General features: G+C 37.5%; 1 protein-coding gene across 1 annotated transcript in view; it reads right to left on the reverse strand.

The window, feature by feature from the left end:
• Positions 1-2,488: 2,488 nt before the first annotated feature.
• LOC108608091 overlaps positions 2,489-18,003 on the reverse strand; it is a 45,066-nt gene continuing 29,551 nt past the window's right edge. Inside the window, exons 3-6 of the mRNA XM_033294977.1 lie at positions 9,394-9,900; positions 6,995-7,305; positions 6,552-6,933; positions 2,489-5,018 (exon numbers count right to left, since the gene is read on the reverse strand). Coding sequence (XP_033150868.1) covers positions 2,785-5,018; positions 6,552-6,933; positions 6,995-7,305; positions 9,394-9,604 — 3,138 coding nt within the window. The 5' untranslated portion in view covers positions 9,605-9,900 and the 3' untranslated portion in view covers positions 2,489-2,784. The remainder of the gene's footprint in view (positions 5,019-6,551; positions 6,934-6,994; positions 7,306-9,393; positions 9,901-18,003) is intronic.

The following is an 18,003-nucleotide window of genomic DNA, read 5'->3' on the forward strand; positions in this document are numbered from 1 at the left end:
TTTTCAGTTAAAAATTTTCAAGTGGGCATGACATAGATATAAAGTTCTACTTGTGTGTGTTGCATTTGAATACTAATTGATTAATTGTCATTTCTAGGGATTAACATAGACACCAAAAACATGAATACTTAAACATACAAATATTATGTAAGTGTGTGTACGTGTGTATCTGTGTGTGTGAGTGTGTCTGTGCTGTAATAAGAATGGTATGCAAAAGAATATTCAAGTTAAAAGTTAGCAACATATGCTCAAACTTATTACAGCACACAATAGTTTACTTTGAGGCTTGGATACTATTGTTTAATAATTGTTATGCATTTAAAAATGTTTATGAGTCTCATTCATCAACTTTGATCTTGCATCTTAGACTTACAACTTGCTTCAAAAGGCCTACGGGCGGCATTTAGGGCGCTTTGTTTTTTATTTGTTTGTTTTATTTTGGAATTTATACAATTCCAAAAACATTAGCTTACAAAATGTGTTGTGCCATTTTCCATTTGTTTTTAAAATCCCTGAAAATTGCTTAGCGCTGCTTATATGACGATTTTCATTATCATTTTCATTATCTTTCGAATCAAAAAATGTGTTTTTGTAGCTAACATTAAATATTAGATGACATATGTATGTATTGTATGTTCACATTAAAGCAAAGTTATCGAATTATTTGATTTTTGTGTTTATGTGTGTGTGTGTGTGTTTGTTTTTTTTAACTACTATATGGCTTAGTTATATATATTTTGAATATAAATTGTGGTGCTCTAAAAGCAAATTCAAAACTGCGTTTAACTACATGTATTTAATTATTTGTTTGTTTTTGTTTTTGTTTTTGTGTTTCTGTTTACATTTAATTATCACACCAATTTATATGCTGGCGGGTAGTTGTTGCTTATATAGATACAGATCTTAACGCTAGTCAACTCACTTTCCACACACTTTTGTATCACCCTTGCGCTACAGTGAAGCCTGACTTAAGTGTCTACAAAAACGCTATGAAATGGAAATTCAACTTTCTACACACATTCAAATATAATTTGTTATTAGAGTTATACATAGTTTCGTGAATTTTAGCAGTTGGAAGTGCTACGCTCTTTGTTTTTTTTTTGCGCATTATTTTTAAATGAGATTTTTCGATACTGCTTAATTAATTGTTTTGTTTTGTTTTGTTTACTTAGCTACTATCACACTCTACTACGAAATGTTATATGTGTAAACGCATCCAAATTACTGTTTGCATTTGTTCATAAACTTTTACAACTAGTATCATAGCTTTTTTGTGAGTATTGCTTTAGTTTTTTACAGGGTTTCGCTTTTCACTGTCACTTAACTATTTATTGTTTAAAAATATACAATAAATTATATACTATATACTTATGCTTCAACTTGATTGTAGTTGCACTTTTATCATAATTACCTTTAAACTGAACTGAAAAATTAACAGAAAGAGAGAGAAAGAAAGAAATAAATTTAACAAAAATCATTTCATTTGCAGATCTTGTATTAACTGTTGATAACAAATCTTACAAAAAATATATATGTATGTATTTTATTGAAGTTCACTACACACTAAAAATTTCAAATAAAAATTAATAAATTCTGGCTACAGTTTTTTTTTGTTTGTTTTTTTTTTTTTGATAGTAAATACTCGAGAATCAAATAGAATTGAAAATATTTTCGTGCAAGCCGAAAAAGACATAAAGCTGAGCATGTCTAGAGTTTAGGGACTAGATATTAATATAGATACTATTTCAATATGTTAGCAAGTTAACTAGACTTTAATATATGGCTTATTAATTGTGACTTTAAAAAACTTAAAAGTGAATGTGCTAGCGGACAAGATTAAAAAAAAACATTATTATTATTATTATTGTTTAACAGACATGCTTTACTTTTAGTGTCTGCGGTTTGTTTATAAACAAAAAATATTGTATATTAAGAAATATAAACAGAGCGACGAATATATATGAGAGATCTTGTAAAAGTTTGGACCATATATAGCTAGTCCTAAAAAATTTCAAGCTATTTTACAATAATATAAGTATTGTGTGTGTTGCTTTTTGATTTTTATAACTAAGTATATATAAGTATAAGTATATATATATATGTATATGTATATAATGTATACCGCGCTTATGATTTGATTTGACTTGATTTTGTTTGATTGCCTACAAGCTAGTAATACCTTAGGTTGCCGCTAAGATTTCTACAATTTATTAATTATAGTAATTATTATTTAAATCGAAATGTGTATAAACGTATGTTAAGTATACATTTTGTATAATATTGCAAATTTCAAATATTCAGTTGCTTGTATATGCGTATATGTGTATGCATATGGTCTTCAAGTGTGTATGTGTGTGTGTTTTTAGCCTATATACAATACAAATTGCTTGTCTTCATTATTCTTTGCTTTAACAATAATATTACAATTTGAGTTGTCATTTGTTGTAATTCATATTTCTTTTGTTTTTGTTTTGTTTTTTTTTTTTTGTTGGGTATTGTAACCACGACCCCAATATAAGCTAAAACTACAGTCTATCAAATTTATTAATTTTTTTTTATAATGTATATAAAGTCGTTATATTGTTCTTGTGAGTTGACTGATCGATCAACTTTGCTTGCAAGTTTAACTAAAATATGTTTTAAGCTGAATCCTTTAAAGCATTTAGAGCTTTGTTCGCCTTTCGTCTTAATGTTAAATTAAAATTAAAGAAAAAATACATAGATATATATTCAAAATAGCCCCTTGGCGCCGGCTAAACGACGTCGCCGAAATCACATGAATCATCATTTGAGCGTGTTGTATATGTTATCCTCACCCGCCAGCTCCACGGTGGTTATATGCTGAGCCGAAGCGGCTGCTTTGGCGACTGCATGACGCTCACCCAGAGGTTCCGCCCCCAGGTAGACGGTGTGATAGCTAATGGCGCTATTGGCGGGCGTGCAGTGGTTAATCTCCACACGACTGATGGACTGCGGTCCATTGGGTTGATGTTGATACTTGAGTGAGGCATAGTCACCATCATCATCGTCCTCAACTGAAACTGAAGCTGACGCAGCAGCAGCAGCTGTGGCAGGTCTGTAGCTGCCGCATATTTCCGCATAGATATTCTCCTTGGTGTCATCCTCGAGCAGCGCTGTGGGCATCAGCTGCGCCGGCTGCTGCTCCACGCTGCCTTGGCTGCTTATCACAAGCGAATCACGCACGCTCGAGTACGGCAAGTCATCCTCAATGTACAGCGCTGTGGGCATGGGCGTCATTAGTCCACCCAGCAGCGAGACGCCGCCAGCAGCGCGTCGTCCTGTAATGGGCTCACCCAGCTGGAAATCCTTAGTGTGCTGCTGCTGCTGCTGCAACTTCACTTGACGCTTCTCCTCACGCTCCGCATCATGCAGTTGCATCTTTTGTGGCAACGAGAAGTGACGCAGCTGATGCAAACTGCTGGAGGATTTGCTATACTGACGCGTCTTGACATGAAACTCATTGTAAAGCTTTTCGGTAATAAACGACTGCGGCGGCGGCGTTTGATTCTCCACATCCTCCAGCTCATTGCCAGCCTCGCTTATAGCATCCGATTCAGTGGCGGCCAGCAGATCCGGACGCTGCTGCTGACGCTTGCCATTCAGCAGCTCAATATCCTGCAGCGACATCGACTTTTGGAGCAGCGTATCCAACGATTTGGGCATGGAGTTGTGCTCCAGACTGTTGGTCAAGTTGGTGGTTTCCGTTTCGCTGTGCAGCGACTGCGTATCCGGAGCTGCTGGATGCAGCTGCAGCTGCTCCTGCTGATTACCAAAGCGTTGCTGCAGCAGCTTGGACATGTCCGTATAGCGTTCCATGCTCATGCGCTTGGCCTGCACGTCCAGCTGCAGCTCCTCCGTGGGCAGCTTGTCCTCCTGCTGCTGTTGTTGCTGCTGCTGCTGCTGCTTGCGGAACCATTTCTTTTTGGTTGTTTGGAACACCTTCATGCGTTCGGTAATGCGATTGGTGCTCTGCGGTGAAATCTCTCTGCTGGCCTCCAGCTGCTCCAAGTCGTTCTTGCTGAGGAATATAATCGAATCCTCTTTCTCATGCGCAGATGTGGCTGCCATGCTGCTCTTCTCGCGTCGCAGCAGCTTGGGCAAATGCAGCGGCTTCAAGATCTTCAAACCCTCGCGTGTTTTGCTGCCCGAGCGTTCCTGGCGCTGCAGCAGCTCCACCTCCACCTGCTTCAGAAACTGATCGCAGTTGAACTGACAGAACTTCAGCATATTCTGCACTTGGGCATTCGCCAGCATGCGCTGCTCCGACTCAAAGCCCAGCAGACACTTGAGCAGCTGCATATCGGGATTTAGGTAAAGCTTGCGCAGCTGCAGCTGCTGAGGCTGCGCATCCAGCTCCTCAATGGGACAGGCTATGATCACATCCTCCTTTGTCACTTGGGTAATGCACAGCTGATCGGGAATCTCTGCGCCCGCCGGTCCCGTTATATAGCGCAGCATCAATGGTAATTGCTTCGCTGCAGTCATCAGCGCTCCCAGACGATGCACACACTCCGGATGCATCTTGCGCTGCGCATCTCCAAGCTTCTGCAGCAGCTGCGGTATCCCAGGCTCAATCTCATAGAACTTGCCTTTGGTCGAGAGCGGCACGTAGAGCACTTGACGCTGCTCATTCAACAGCTGCGCATAGCGTCCCTTTTCCTTCTCCCTGCCCAGCTGTGATTTGCTGTTGTTGCTGCTCAAGCTCGACTGATTGAGTCCATGTTGCTGCTCCTGCTTGCCATCCTCAAAGACTGCGAGCAGACGAAACACTTGTCCGCCCCGCGCCGTCGTCTTCACGTACTGCGGACGACTCTTGCTCGCGGGCAGGCAACCCTCGTGACTGGGACTAGTGCTGCTGGGACTGTTCGTCGACTCGCTAAACGCTGCCATGTTGTCCACCGAGGCGAACTTGTAGACACGTTCACGCACCAGCTGCATCAGTGAATTATACTGCGTCGCCGTGGGCATTCCCTTCTCGTTCAGCAGCGAAAAGTAGCCTAAGAAAAAAAAAGAGAGAATTGTTTAAAAATTGTGCAATATTTAATAGAAATAAATGTAAATTATTCAAAGCTAAATTTAAATTAAGAATTTTGGAAAAATTGTTAAGGGCTCTTCCTCAGTGATAATCTATAATAATGCAAATACTAATAAAGAAATTCGACAAAAAGAAAATTATTTAAATTTGTGGAATTTTTGTAATCAGAATGGGTCTATTGAATATTTTCAAAATTTGGTTTTAGTTAAGAGTTTTAGAGATATTTTTCAAAAAATAACTAATTGTTAAAAGCTCTACCTCAGCAGATTAAGTTATAATCATTTTCCAAGGGTACTAATAATATAGTATACAACTAAAAATATATATATAATTAACTTTATAGAAAATTATCTAAATTTATGGTAGTCTGCGTTTACATTAAATAAAAAGAATTTGGAAAATACATAAAATAGTATTTCTTCTAATACTTCCATGATCTGCGCAAAATTTACAGCTTAAATTTGAATTTGTAATATTTTCAAAACTATTTTTCCTACAGCAATTTGCAAGCACTTTAAGTATTCAAAAATGTCTTAAATGCATGTAATTATCTAATTTATATAATTCTTAGCATTTATTTTCGGCCTCTGTCAGCAACTAACTGTTACATAATTTGTATTTTTATATTTTAGTTGCATTGGATTAGTTCAGCAGTCGGCGCCTTGGCTACAAGTGTCTGTGACTTTTCACATCGAGTCGAAACACAATGGGCCGGGCCGAGACTGCAAGCCCAACCAAAAAGTTTACATAATCGTGGATGAGCAATTGTTGTGATTATTCTACTGTAACTTACAGTCAGTCAGTAAGTCATGTCTGACACTTTGACACACTGTCACGCATATTAGCAAACCGCAACGAAAATGAATTCGAAGCTGCCACCATATACGAGCGTTGTATAGACTTGTGGCCCAGTAAAATGCTTAAACGCGTTAGTAACTACCAAAATTAGTTGATTATTTGAGCATGGGGCATGAATTAGTCATGAGTGCGCTGCTGCTGCACTTAAATGCTTTTAGCTACGGCCATTACGCAACTGCTTTAAATTCTATTGCTAAACTGAAAACGTTGTATTAAGTTAACTAACCAAAAAGCAGAAGTAATTAATAATTTATACATAGTCTATGGGTATTCAATTTACAAAACTGTGTGCTAATTTATAATGAGCTTAGAGTGCGTCAACTAAAGAAATTAGCTGTTTAAACTTCATAAGAACTCTTTGCATATAAATTAACTTGGCTAAAAACTATTTCAATTGGGTTTCCCTCATAGCTTGTGCTACAAATTTGAATTAAATTAATTTAAAAATAATGCTTCCGCCTATGTTTCCAAGCATACTTTTGCTTAAGGTCTTTGCAAGGTCTGCTTAGTGGCTGATTCATTAAGCCATAAAAAGAAACTACGCTACGTTGTGATAACAAAAAATTATGCATTCTAGTCTGAAGGTCGCGCACTAGATTGAGTCAGCTTAGCTGCTAGTCGCATGATGAATCATCACCTGGAAACTCCTGGGGTATCAGCACCACCTTCTTGCGCTGCGATGCCTGCGACTTGGCATTGTAGCCATGATAGATCTGACGCTGTCGCACCATCCTGTAGAGCAAGAAGAGCTCATCATGTCCAGCCGAGTTGTGCGTTGTATTGTGAGCGTTGCTGCCGCCGCTGGATGAAGAAGTGCCCGTGGTGCCAGTGCCTGTATTATCGTTCGTTTGCACTGGCTTCAAACCCACTGAGCTGCTGCTGCTGGCAGCTGTGGAGGAGCCATGTGATGAGCTTGACTGCAGCGTTTCATTGGAGCTTTTGCTTATGTTCGAGTGCAAAATGCGTGCCACACGTGGCAACAAGTAACGCTCGAGGAAAACCTCAGCGGGCAATGGTTCCTGTAAGCAAAAATAAAATAATTTAGAGCTGCTCTGCAAGTTGATAACTCCAGCTACTCACCTCACTGCTGCTGCTGCATTTGCTATCACCTGTGGAGTAATCCCCGCTGCCATTGAGTCCGCCACAGAAGCCGCTGTAGCCATTGCTGCTGGGACAGGCGTAGCTGCCCAAGCCGTAGCTGCCATTGGCGCTATTGCGTTGCCTTCTGGCCATGCGCTGCTTCAGCTCAATCTCATTGCGCCGCGCCAGACGCGCGTTCTCAAAGTCCGCAACGGAGAACATATTGCTGCTGGTTTCGTGGGAGTTAAAGCGACGCAGTTTGGGCTTGCGCGCCTCCGGCATGACGTGATGTGCACCAACAGCTGCGGCACCTGTAAAAAGATATAGATATAGTCTCAGATATATATATACAAAGTACAAGTGTAAAGTAGGCGGAGTGCATTATAGTCTCTGTGTATAATTACATTTTTTTTTTTATATATATGTATGCATTAATATATTATATAAATAATTGTCGCCTGTCTGCGTGTGGGATTTTCCACAATGCAGACACACACACACACGTAAGTAAATGCGAATGTAAGGCAAACACAGTTGAAAATTCAAAGCTTGTTGCTAAGCGCAGTTAATTTTCAACTTGCGCCACTTGCACAGTGGAACAAATTGCAGCGAATTGCATTGCAAATTTACTGATAATCGAAATCATATTTGATAACAATATTATCACAGCTTAATACTTAATCAATCAGTACTTATTTCACATTATTGTTCAAAAATAAATAAAGTGATTTAATTAGCAAATAAATTTAAAATATATATATTTATATATACTAAGATTTGCAATGTGCTGCTTCAGCTTATTTTTTAAATCTACAAATATGTAGCGCTTTACTTTTTTTTATTGCATTTAATTTATTAATGCACTGCTGTAACGAAGCATGTGTCTATTTTATTTATAAACAAACGAATAATATAAGTTCATATATCTCTATTTGCACCAACCTACGTAAATTGCAACATGCGCTTTGTTGCAAATCTTATATTGATGACATTGCTAATGGTGCAGCAAATTGTGAGCCAAACTAATACAAACAAACGCTTTGATTGACTTTAATAAATGTGCATTGTTGCTAAAAGCTAGAAATGTTTGTTTTTTACTGCACATAAAATTTAATGTACTGTCAATTGTAAATTTCAACGCTTATCGTAATGAACATCGTTCTGAAATTAATATTTCCATTATTATATCAATTAATGTGAATGAACTTTTAGAAGCAATCATAAATATATACTTGATAAACTTTTGTATTATGACGTAGCATGAATAAAGCGTAAATTTCACAACTCGGTGATTAAATACGAACTTTAAGCGGCATCAAGTTACTTTTTGCATTCGGAAATTAAATTTTATGCAAAAATGATTTTTTATTGTTTTCGTTTTGCAATTGTTAATTAGCTGGCAGTGTAGTGTATTTCCTTGTGTCAATGGATTGGTTTATATGTCACTGTAAATGCACAAAAGCTGTCGCTAAAATCGAATGAATTACTTGACTTTATTGCTCTATATATAGAGTTTATTACTAAGTCAAGTACGCACACACATACATATGTACATGTTTACTTTTCATATTTAAGCATAATGTCATTGGGCTAAAAAACATGCAAAACAATTAAAATTTAATATGTTGAATTTGATTGCGTATTGTTCGATTGCTGCCCATTGTCTGACTTTGAGTCTGATGTCAGTTGTTGTAGTTACTTTATGGGTCGGTGGGGCTATTACTCACTTTAATTGCGCACATTTAGCTTTACTTTTTTTTATACTTAATAAATATACATGCATACAAATTATACGTGCATGATGTATGCATGTGTGTGTTTGTGCATAGTATAAACAGCAACAGGCTGGACAGACAACTGGGGCGTAAGGCTAAGGCGAAATCACAGCAAAATCATTGTACAAATATAACAGCAAATACAAAGAGAGGCAGAGAGAGAGAGAGCGCGCGTGCAGAAGAGTTAGAGAGCAGGAGAGTAAAACTGTTCGTTTTGAAATTGCGCTTATCTTTTGTGAAATATCAATTGCAACAACAACTGTGCCAAGTGCTTACACACACATACAAACTAACGGGGTGCGGTGTGTATGTGTGCGGGTGTATAATGGGGAGAGCGGAGATAGTGGGGAGCGCGCATTGCGTTGCGTTGTCGTCACGTTTTCGTACAAATTACGCGAAGCGAGCGACGCGCGCCGTCGCTGCTTTTAGCTTTTGCATTCAATCGAAATTTGTATACACTCACACAAACAAACATATGCACACACACATGCATACATACATTTTTGCATGCATGTACTTTTATGTATGGCACATCTTTTATATTTGCACTCAAACACGGAAACAAACCAACCCTATTGCTATTGCTATTTGCCATTGTTGGCTGCTGCTGCTGCTGTTACTTACCGTTACAGGCTGCAACTACGCTGTTGCCAGGCGCAGTTTGCGCTGACGCTGCTCCAGCGCTAGCGTTAACTGCATTAATGGGTGTTCCTGTTGTTGTTGCTGTTGCTGCTGCTGCTGCGCCCGCTGCTGCAGCAGCCATATGCGGACTGCTCTTCACTAGCCAATTGGCCAAATGACGTTGACGTTCAAACTCTATATTGGTGCGTTGCATTTTATTTTGATTCACTTGTTGTTGCTATTGTTTCACTCTTTTAATATGCAAATTAGTTTAGTTTGTTGCTGTTTGTGTTTTGATAGTATTTTTATATGCGTTTCGCGTTCATCGACTGCCGTCGACAGCAGCAGCGACGCGTTGCCGTCGTTGATATTCACCACTGTGCGCACGTCTTGCGTTGTCAACTGTCAATAGCTTACTGAAAAAAAAGTGCAGATCGCCCACCACTCTCACCCGTTGTAGCTTTTCGCTGCTGTCGTTGTAGTGCTGCTGTGCTGCTGCTGCTGCTGCTGCTGTAACGAGAGACATTGAGAGAGCGCAAATGAGTAAAGTTTACATAAGTGAGCGCGCGCGTTGGCAACAATAATTTCGAAACGTGCCAAGCGAAGATTGAGAGCGAGAGAGTTAGAGAAGAGAGCGCGAGAGCTTCAGCTTCATAGAGCTGCAGTGCTTGTGAACGAGGTGAACTTGCCAATGTGTGTGTGTGTGTGCTTTTGATTGTGCATGTTTTTTGCATAAATTAAAATTGCCTGCGTAATAAACGATGACGACTACGTTATCATACAGCTGCGATTGGAATTCTCTCGCTCGCGAGCACTTTTTTTATTTCTTTATTACTCGCTTTGGCAGTATTGTTGCTTCTGCTCGTTCAATGTCGCCCCACACCTTAATTGCTGCCGTCGCCGCTGCCGCCCCCAATCGCACTCGCAATTAACCCGCTCGGGCGAGCCAGAACGTCTGGCAACGACCGCTCGTCATCTTCAAAAGCAACGACAACTTTGCGAGCCCCACCGAGAGGGGGAGAGCGTGCTAGTGACAGGCCTGACGTATGTACGCCTCACATGTATACAAACGTGTGCATGTATGTATGTAATGAAGATTGTACAAATGCTATTGCTATTGCTTTGGCTTTTGTTTTTATGTTCTTTCTAAGAAAGAGTCTCATAATTTTATCATAATTTTGGCAAGTACAACGGCAACAAGCCAAAAGCATTACTATGTACAAACGTATAATATGTACATTGATATGAGTGGTACATATGTAAGTGATATAGGCTTGGCGTGTTCGCGTCATGACTTTGAAGTAAGAGAATTGCCGATAATCAGATGTATCATACCTAGCATTATACATGACTATGTATGTGCATGTTATATAGTACACATGGTTTGCTCATGCATTGCATGTGTATGTGTAAGTGTGTGCTTGTTGCTACCCAAGCTTTCTTATAAGAACGATTATTGTATTGGTTGAAAATTAATTAAAGTAGATGCGATTTCAGATATAAATTAAATGTGGGCTGTCAGCAGGGTTGGAAACTGTATTCGAGGTAAGCAATTTTTTGAAATTGCAATTACAAAATTGTCTGAAAACAAATTAGACATTTTTCATCATCTAATGACATAAATTAAATGAAAAAAATGTTATAATTATTTTGTACCCCTGTTGCAAATAAAATAAATATAAAAATGCTGTCAGCAAAAAATATTCTTAGAACATAAATACAATACACAGCTGATCCAATTATTTTTCTTAAATTTTTAGTAACAGTGCTAAAGACATTTATTGAAAAATAAATAAACAAAAAAAGGGGCACAGCACACAAGCTGAATGCGAATGCTTTTAATTTTTGTTTAACACAAAAAATCTATAGAAATAAAACAAATATACAGAATACCGAACAGCTGTTTTTTTTGCTCAACAAAATATTTAGCAATAAGATTTTTTTTGTTGTTGCTAGCGGCTACAAAATTAAATGTGTCACAATTAAGCTCGAGGAAATACAAACTTAAAAAAATATATGTATGTATGAATGTCTATATCTATCAACAATGTGCTAATACTCATTAAAAAACTATAAAATTGCAATAAATATTTATTGCGGAAACACAGTTCATAAAATAGATGCTTACATACAGAGTGAATGAAACACTTGAGATAAAAATGTAGCTAAGAGTATGCATTAGTCGTTGTGTCGAATTTGAGATAAAGCATATAGATATGATGACTATACATATATACTGGTTCACACAATTTAGATCAAATTTTATTTCTTGATTCCGGAAATCAATTTACACTAGAAATGAGCGCGTGTTGTGTTTTTGTTTCTATGCCAATTTAAATGTGATACAAGCACGCACGCAAATTTGCAATTAATTTGTTCTGCATTAACAAAAAAAAATGAAAAAAATAACAACAATAAAAAAGCTGTACATGGGTGTATGTAGACCACCCAGCTGTTAATGATTTCGACTAGCAAAATAGTCATGCTTAGAGCATAATTATACTAATTTAAATATGAGATCGCTCGAGCTTAGAGCGTACATAATTTATTCAGATACATATGTATGTACATCAAGCTTAACGCTCTTTGTCAACTCTTTTCACAATAGTTACGGCTTTTGCAATCAGATTGTGTGCCGAGTGGGGTCTTTGAACTCAAGTTGCGACACCTTGATGTGGCATTTAGATAAGCAAATAAATAAATGTTTAATACGCGAATATGCGCTAATGTTTATTGATTATAATAAGTATAAAATAAAGTATGTCGCTCATGTTTTAATCTTTTGCAATTGAACTTTTAAAGAGCTTAGTGATATTTTTAAACATGAGCTGCGGCTTTCAATTTAATTTTTTTTGTCAACTAATGAATGTTGCTTATTTTATATGCGACTCCCGAACTCGCCTCAGGTGTTTCCCCAGACGTCAAGAGTGTCGCCGCTGAAGCTCCAAGGCATATTCTATTGTCATATATACATATATATATATATATGTATGTATATAGCTATTTGTATAATTCATTTCCATGCGTAGCTGTTTGCCTGTCAGCCTGTCAGCTGTCGCCGCACTTTTGATGAATCACAGACCTGGCCCAAACGACTAAAAATACTTATGTACATCAATATGTTTTTGTAGTATGGAGCAAATGCAAAATTCATGGCCGCCGAGCCGTGGAATGCGGTGAAGGCGGCGGCGGCGGCTTCTCATCAACGAGCATATATATGTATGTACATATGTGTATATATATGTCGTTAGATAAACTGGCAAATGAGCTCAGGTGGGGGAGAGATAGTTCAAGCGGCGCTTCTGGTTACGCAAATATTTGAAATCTGTTGCCAGGTGACGTTCCGTTGCGGTTTGTGGACTCAGTGTAACCAACAGACAATACCAGTTAGCGGTTAGCCCAAAATGGCATTCGTCAGCTGTTAGTTTTAAGCCATTATATCAATTGGCAAGCTGTGCTGGAGCTGAGCTCAATTTACAATGCGCTGTGATTGTCAGATATATATGTATATAAAAAATAGTTTCAATTAATTTGTTTACATTTTAAACAATAGACGCGCTAATTAAGAACCTTGCCAGGCTGACCCAATTAACATTGGTTTATCTTTCGAATCCAACAAAAAATAAAAACTCAACCCGGAATTTATTTAATGCCACAACTTTCGCTGCAGTATTCAAAGCTTAGCAACAAGAACAAAGCACACACACACACACTCGCACACAATCAAACAATAAAGTCGGCGTTTGTTATCGTGTCGTAAAATAGTCTAATATGCAATAATTGACAGTTAAAATCAAATTCAAGCTAATTCATGCATGGAAAATATTGACATCGAATGATTATGCAAATATTTTTGTGTATATCGTAGCGTGAATTTCATGAGCTTACTCATACTGTTAGATATTTACGGTTTCTTTATGAAATTATAATTTTATTTATGTGTAGCTTTTGTTTTTAATGGCAACTAGATAAAGAAATCGGCAACAAAACAAATTTGTTTATATATAAATTTGTTCGCAAAGCAATTTAAATACAAAATATTGTTTCAACTAAGCAATATTAATTTAATTTATAAGCACTGGACATTTTCAAGTTAGTGACCACAGCAAAGTGGCCTAGACGAAAGCTTCTTAAGACGTGGCTTAAATAAGCTCGTCTGCGGTTATTTCCCAGCCCACTGCTAAAATTGCCAGGGGCGAGCAATAGGGGTAGGGGCAACAGAGAGAGAGAGAGAGCTGGGGGATGATGAGTTGGCTATTGCATTCATGTGCAACTAATCGACATGTGCTGGTTTATTGGTTTGGAGGTTTGCAGGCGGCTTTGGTCATCGCTTCGTTGTGGTGCTGTGGCAATTACGTTGCTTTTGCATTTCACATTTTGTATTTCGTATTTGATGATGTGGTCAGCGGTTGCCTCTGCACCGTTAGAGCCAGCCAGCCAGCCAGCCAGCCATCCACCCAGCCTCTGCTTGGCTGTGTGTGCATGTTGAGAGCAGCAGCAGCAGCCAAAGGTTTGCTTGCCTGCTAGAACAGCATGTGGTCACCTGGGCCAGGAGTACATGCATGTAAGCAAAGAGTAATATGCACTGAGAGAAATACAGATGCTTAAAGAAAGTGCTCATTATAAAAGTGGCTGCTGAATATGAAACAAAATTAGTTTGTGCTGCGCCTGCCTCGCGTTAAGTTCTACTAAGCCAAGCTCATGTTCTAATCGATACTATCGATATATCTTACTTTGGAAGATAAGAAAATGTATTAAATATTTTATGTATACGTATTTAATCAAATACAGATTTACGCTGCCATAGTGAAGAGAATCAATACTATCGATATTATTTAAGACATATTCATTATTTAGTTTACGTTGAAAAATACGGATATTTAATATTTGATTTATTTTTGCGCTTAAGATCTCTGCTAATGTTGCGATAGTTGAAACAAGCGATACTATCAATATTATTAAAGATATATTAAGTAGCAGAAGTGGAACATATGCACATCTATTTAATGGCATCTATTTAATTCATGTTACTTATTTACTCTATAAAAGTATTAATTGTGCGATAGAGAACATCGATACTATGAGAATTTTATAAGAAATATGCATTATATAGCTTACATTTGAAAATAGCTACATCTATTAAATATTAAATCAAATATTGAATTTTGTACTCAAGGTTGTTATCCTTTTGGCTCCAGATCGATACTACTAAGATATATTAATTGTTTATATATGCTTTTTACTTTGTGATCGGCTTGACTCGTTGTAAGCTTGACTTGGTAGCGCTAATGATGCGATAGTGATATCGATATATAATTTTTACTTTTGTCTCATCTGATCTAATTAATCTTATATTTATTGTAACGTGTTACAACTCTACTTTTTCGCTCAGCCATAGAATATTTGCCATACTACTTGCGGCTATTAATGGCAGATACATGTAATATGCAGCCAAGCTTACATGTTGATGTAACAAACGCACTAAACGCTCAACAATTATTTATTAAATAAGCGTGCAACTTGCATAAACACACTTATCTGTAGTTGAAAGACACGCATACACATGCATGACTCTCTCTCTCTCACTGTGTCTCTGTCTGTCTGCGAGCGAGAGAGGCGATGAGTTATTGCAATCCAATTGAAAGAGTAGCAGAAGCAGTAGAACCGAAATGACAAGTGAACGGATGATGATAGATGATGGATGATAATGGCCCGTGTGCTTGGTACGAACGAAAAGGAAATGCGAAATAAACTTGATGCGAGCTTTGCTCTCCCCACGCTCCCCCTCTCGCTCTCTTTTCGTCTATCATTTGACAGAGATGATGAATGCTTTGACTGACTTGACTTGCAAATAAAAGATTATTAATCAATGCAAGTTACGAGTATATTTTTAATATAATTGCAGCGCAAATACATATCAAATTATTAGACATTATGATCAAAGTGTATTTAGTAAATGCCATAAGCGAAATTAAAATAGCAGCGAGAGCTTAACAGTAGCTGTTAAAGCTTTAAGCAGCGAGAGAGAGAGAGAGAGAGAGAGAGAACGCGCGCGAGCTGTAAACCTTTTTTAAATGCGATTTTGATGAGACACTGGAGCTGGAGCTAAAGAAATGTTGCAAATTTGCAGCTTGGCTGAGTTTTTGGCCAAAGTAACGGACCAATTGCGAAGTCAAGTTTGAAAAATAAAAAAAAAAGTGAAGCTAAGCGGGGGGCAGTAACTGTAACAGTTTAATGGACTTTCAGCGAAGAGGGCGCTGTTAACGCTTTATAGCGCCTGCCACGCCTCTTTCGCTCTAGCAAAGTTACTACTTGGCCAAAGCAAAACTTTTGAGGTTGTGTTCGGTTCGGTTGGGTTAAGCCCAAGAGGGTTTAAGTGCGGCGGCGGGTTGGGGTTTGGGTTTGGGTGTCGCGCTGAATTGAAACGCGCGGCTCTGTCTGTGGCGCCGGCAGCTGCTGGCTGCTATCTGTGACTGCGATTTATTAACAGTTAGCTGCCGTTGTTATTTTAGTTGTACTTATTGTTGTTGCATTTCGCAGCTAGCCCAAAATTTATGGCCTGCAGCCACATGATGAATGATTCTGATAATAATATTTTGTTATTGCTTTTTTGCCTTTGGGTGTGCTCTTACTCTTTTTATTGTACTTGTATGTGTCTGTGTGTGTGTGTGTGTGTTTTTTTTTCTGCTGTTGCAGCAACTTTTGGTTGCGTTTTCTTGCCAAATTTTTTTTTGCTTCATATTTTTTTGAAGTCGCCATGGAGCCATGGCTCAAGACCTTGTCCGCAAGTTTGCGATACAACACACAGCAAGCATTCTGGCCAGGCTAGTAGGGATGGGATGGGTTGTTGGTTACTGCTGCTGCAACTGTTAGTGCTAGTTGGCTCCTGCTGCTACAAATACTAAAACAGCCGAGCATAAAACCCCAAGTAATAAACTAAAGGTTTGGCCATAAGAAATCTGGCAACAAACTGTGAGAGAGGACACAAATTAAACTTACTTGCCCCATAAGTAGTAGTAAAGGGGGCAGCGGGGGGGCGGGCGCAACCAACATAAGCATACTGCCATTTGTTATAGATAAAAGCATTACTTTTATAGCTCTCATACATGTGTGTATGTGTGCGTGTGTGTGTGTGTGTGAGTTAAACTTATCATTGGATTTAAATCATTTCAGCTTCAAGTTTTACAAATTTCAACATATGCCAGAGCCGTTGGCTCTAACTTGTTTTTGTTTCAATTAACAGGTTTGCAAGTGCTGTAAATTTAAAATTTAATTTATTTGACAAATATCAGCAATATAAATCAAATACTTTCTAAGCTCGCTCCCAATTTGTATTGACATTTAAAATAAATGACAATTCTAAAATATGCATGAGAGCTAAAAAGTCTTAAAAGCTTAAAGTCTTGAGTCAATAGATTGGGCCAACAACATGAGTTCAGTCAGTTCATTTTTGATTTATAAGTTAACAAATTATTTGCTTCACTAGTTCCACTTATTAATTCGCTTATGAACGCTTCAGTAAGCAGTTCTTGTTTCATTATTTAATTTAGTAAATCTTTTCAATCATTCATGTGATTTAATTTGATAAACTTTAAGTTAATAAACTCAACAGATGAATAAGCAAAGTCTTTAATTCAGTTTGACTTAATTGAATAAATAAAATCTAAACTAAAAATCTCATAAAATCTATATTTTAAATTTAATAATGGTAATAAAGAAATATAAATATAATGTAACTACTAAGCTAAGCTACTGATGAAGTTTGTATAGTTTATTAATTAATTGTAAGACAAATTCATAATTAATAAACAAGTTCAGTTGATGACCTGTGTTAATTAATAATATTATAACTAAAATGTTATTTAATTCTATCTCTCTCTCTCTCTGTGTCTCTCTCATTGTCTCTTGCGCCTATTGCATTTATTTTACTTGAACCGAAATTTCTCGCTTAACCAAAAATTCTGTAATATAAACAATCTATCAAATTCACTTGACCTTCAAAAATTCTTAATCAACATCATCATTGTGGAATGCAAGCTATATAATATAATTTCCCTTGTGTGTTTATAAACAAGTAAAATGGAAAATTCAGTAATATTTTTTTTACAATTCGCTTGCATGCGTAATTAAAATAAATAGGGCAATATAAGTTTGTTTAATTAGCCAAACAAACAATTTTTAGATGCATTTAACAACTTCCTAAGCACGTGCTGACCTTAAGATTCTTTTGTTGATACAAAGTAAAGTATTTTGTTTGTTTGCTTGTTGTAAACGTTGTAGACAAAAAGTGTCTAATTTGAAATTCTTGTGGTAAGGCCAACAATTTGTATATTGAGATTCATGACTGCCACAAAACTAATTTAACAGCAAGAAAACCATAAAGTAAATTAAACCAGATGCCGTAACTAATCCAACTGGGGGACTGCAACAAAAAGGGGTTGGGTGGGTGGGTGTTTGTGTTGGTTTTGTGGCAGGTAGACAACATCAATGGCTAACACGTTGTTGAAGCCAACGTAGTGCAAAAACAACAAGAGATTCTCCTCTTCATTTTTTTTTTTTTGACAAATTTATGATGATGGAATTTTAAGTGATTTTTAACGAGCGTGGGTGAGG

Source organism: Drosophila busckii, chromosome 2L (assembly GCF_011750605.1).
Source record: "Drosophila busckii strain San Diego stock center, stock number 13000-0081.31 chromosome 2L, ASM1175060v1, whole genome shotgun sequence".
NCBI classification, from domain to species: Eukaryota; Metazoa; Arthropoda; class Insecta; order Diptera; family Drosophilidae; genus Drosophila; species Drosophila busckii.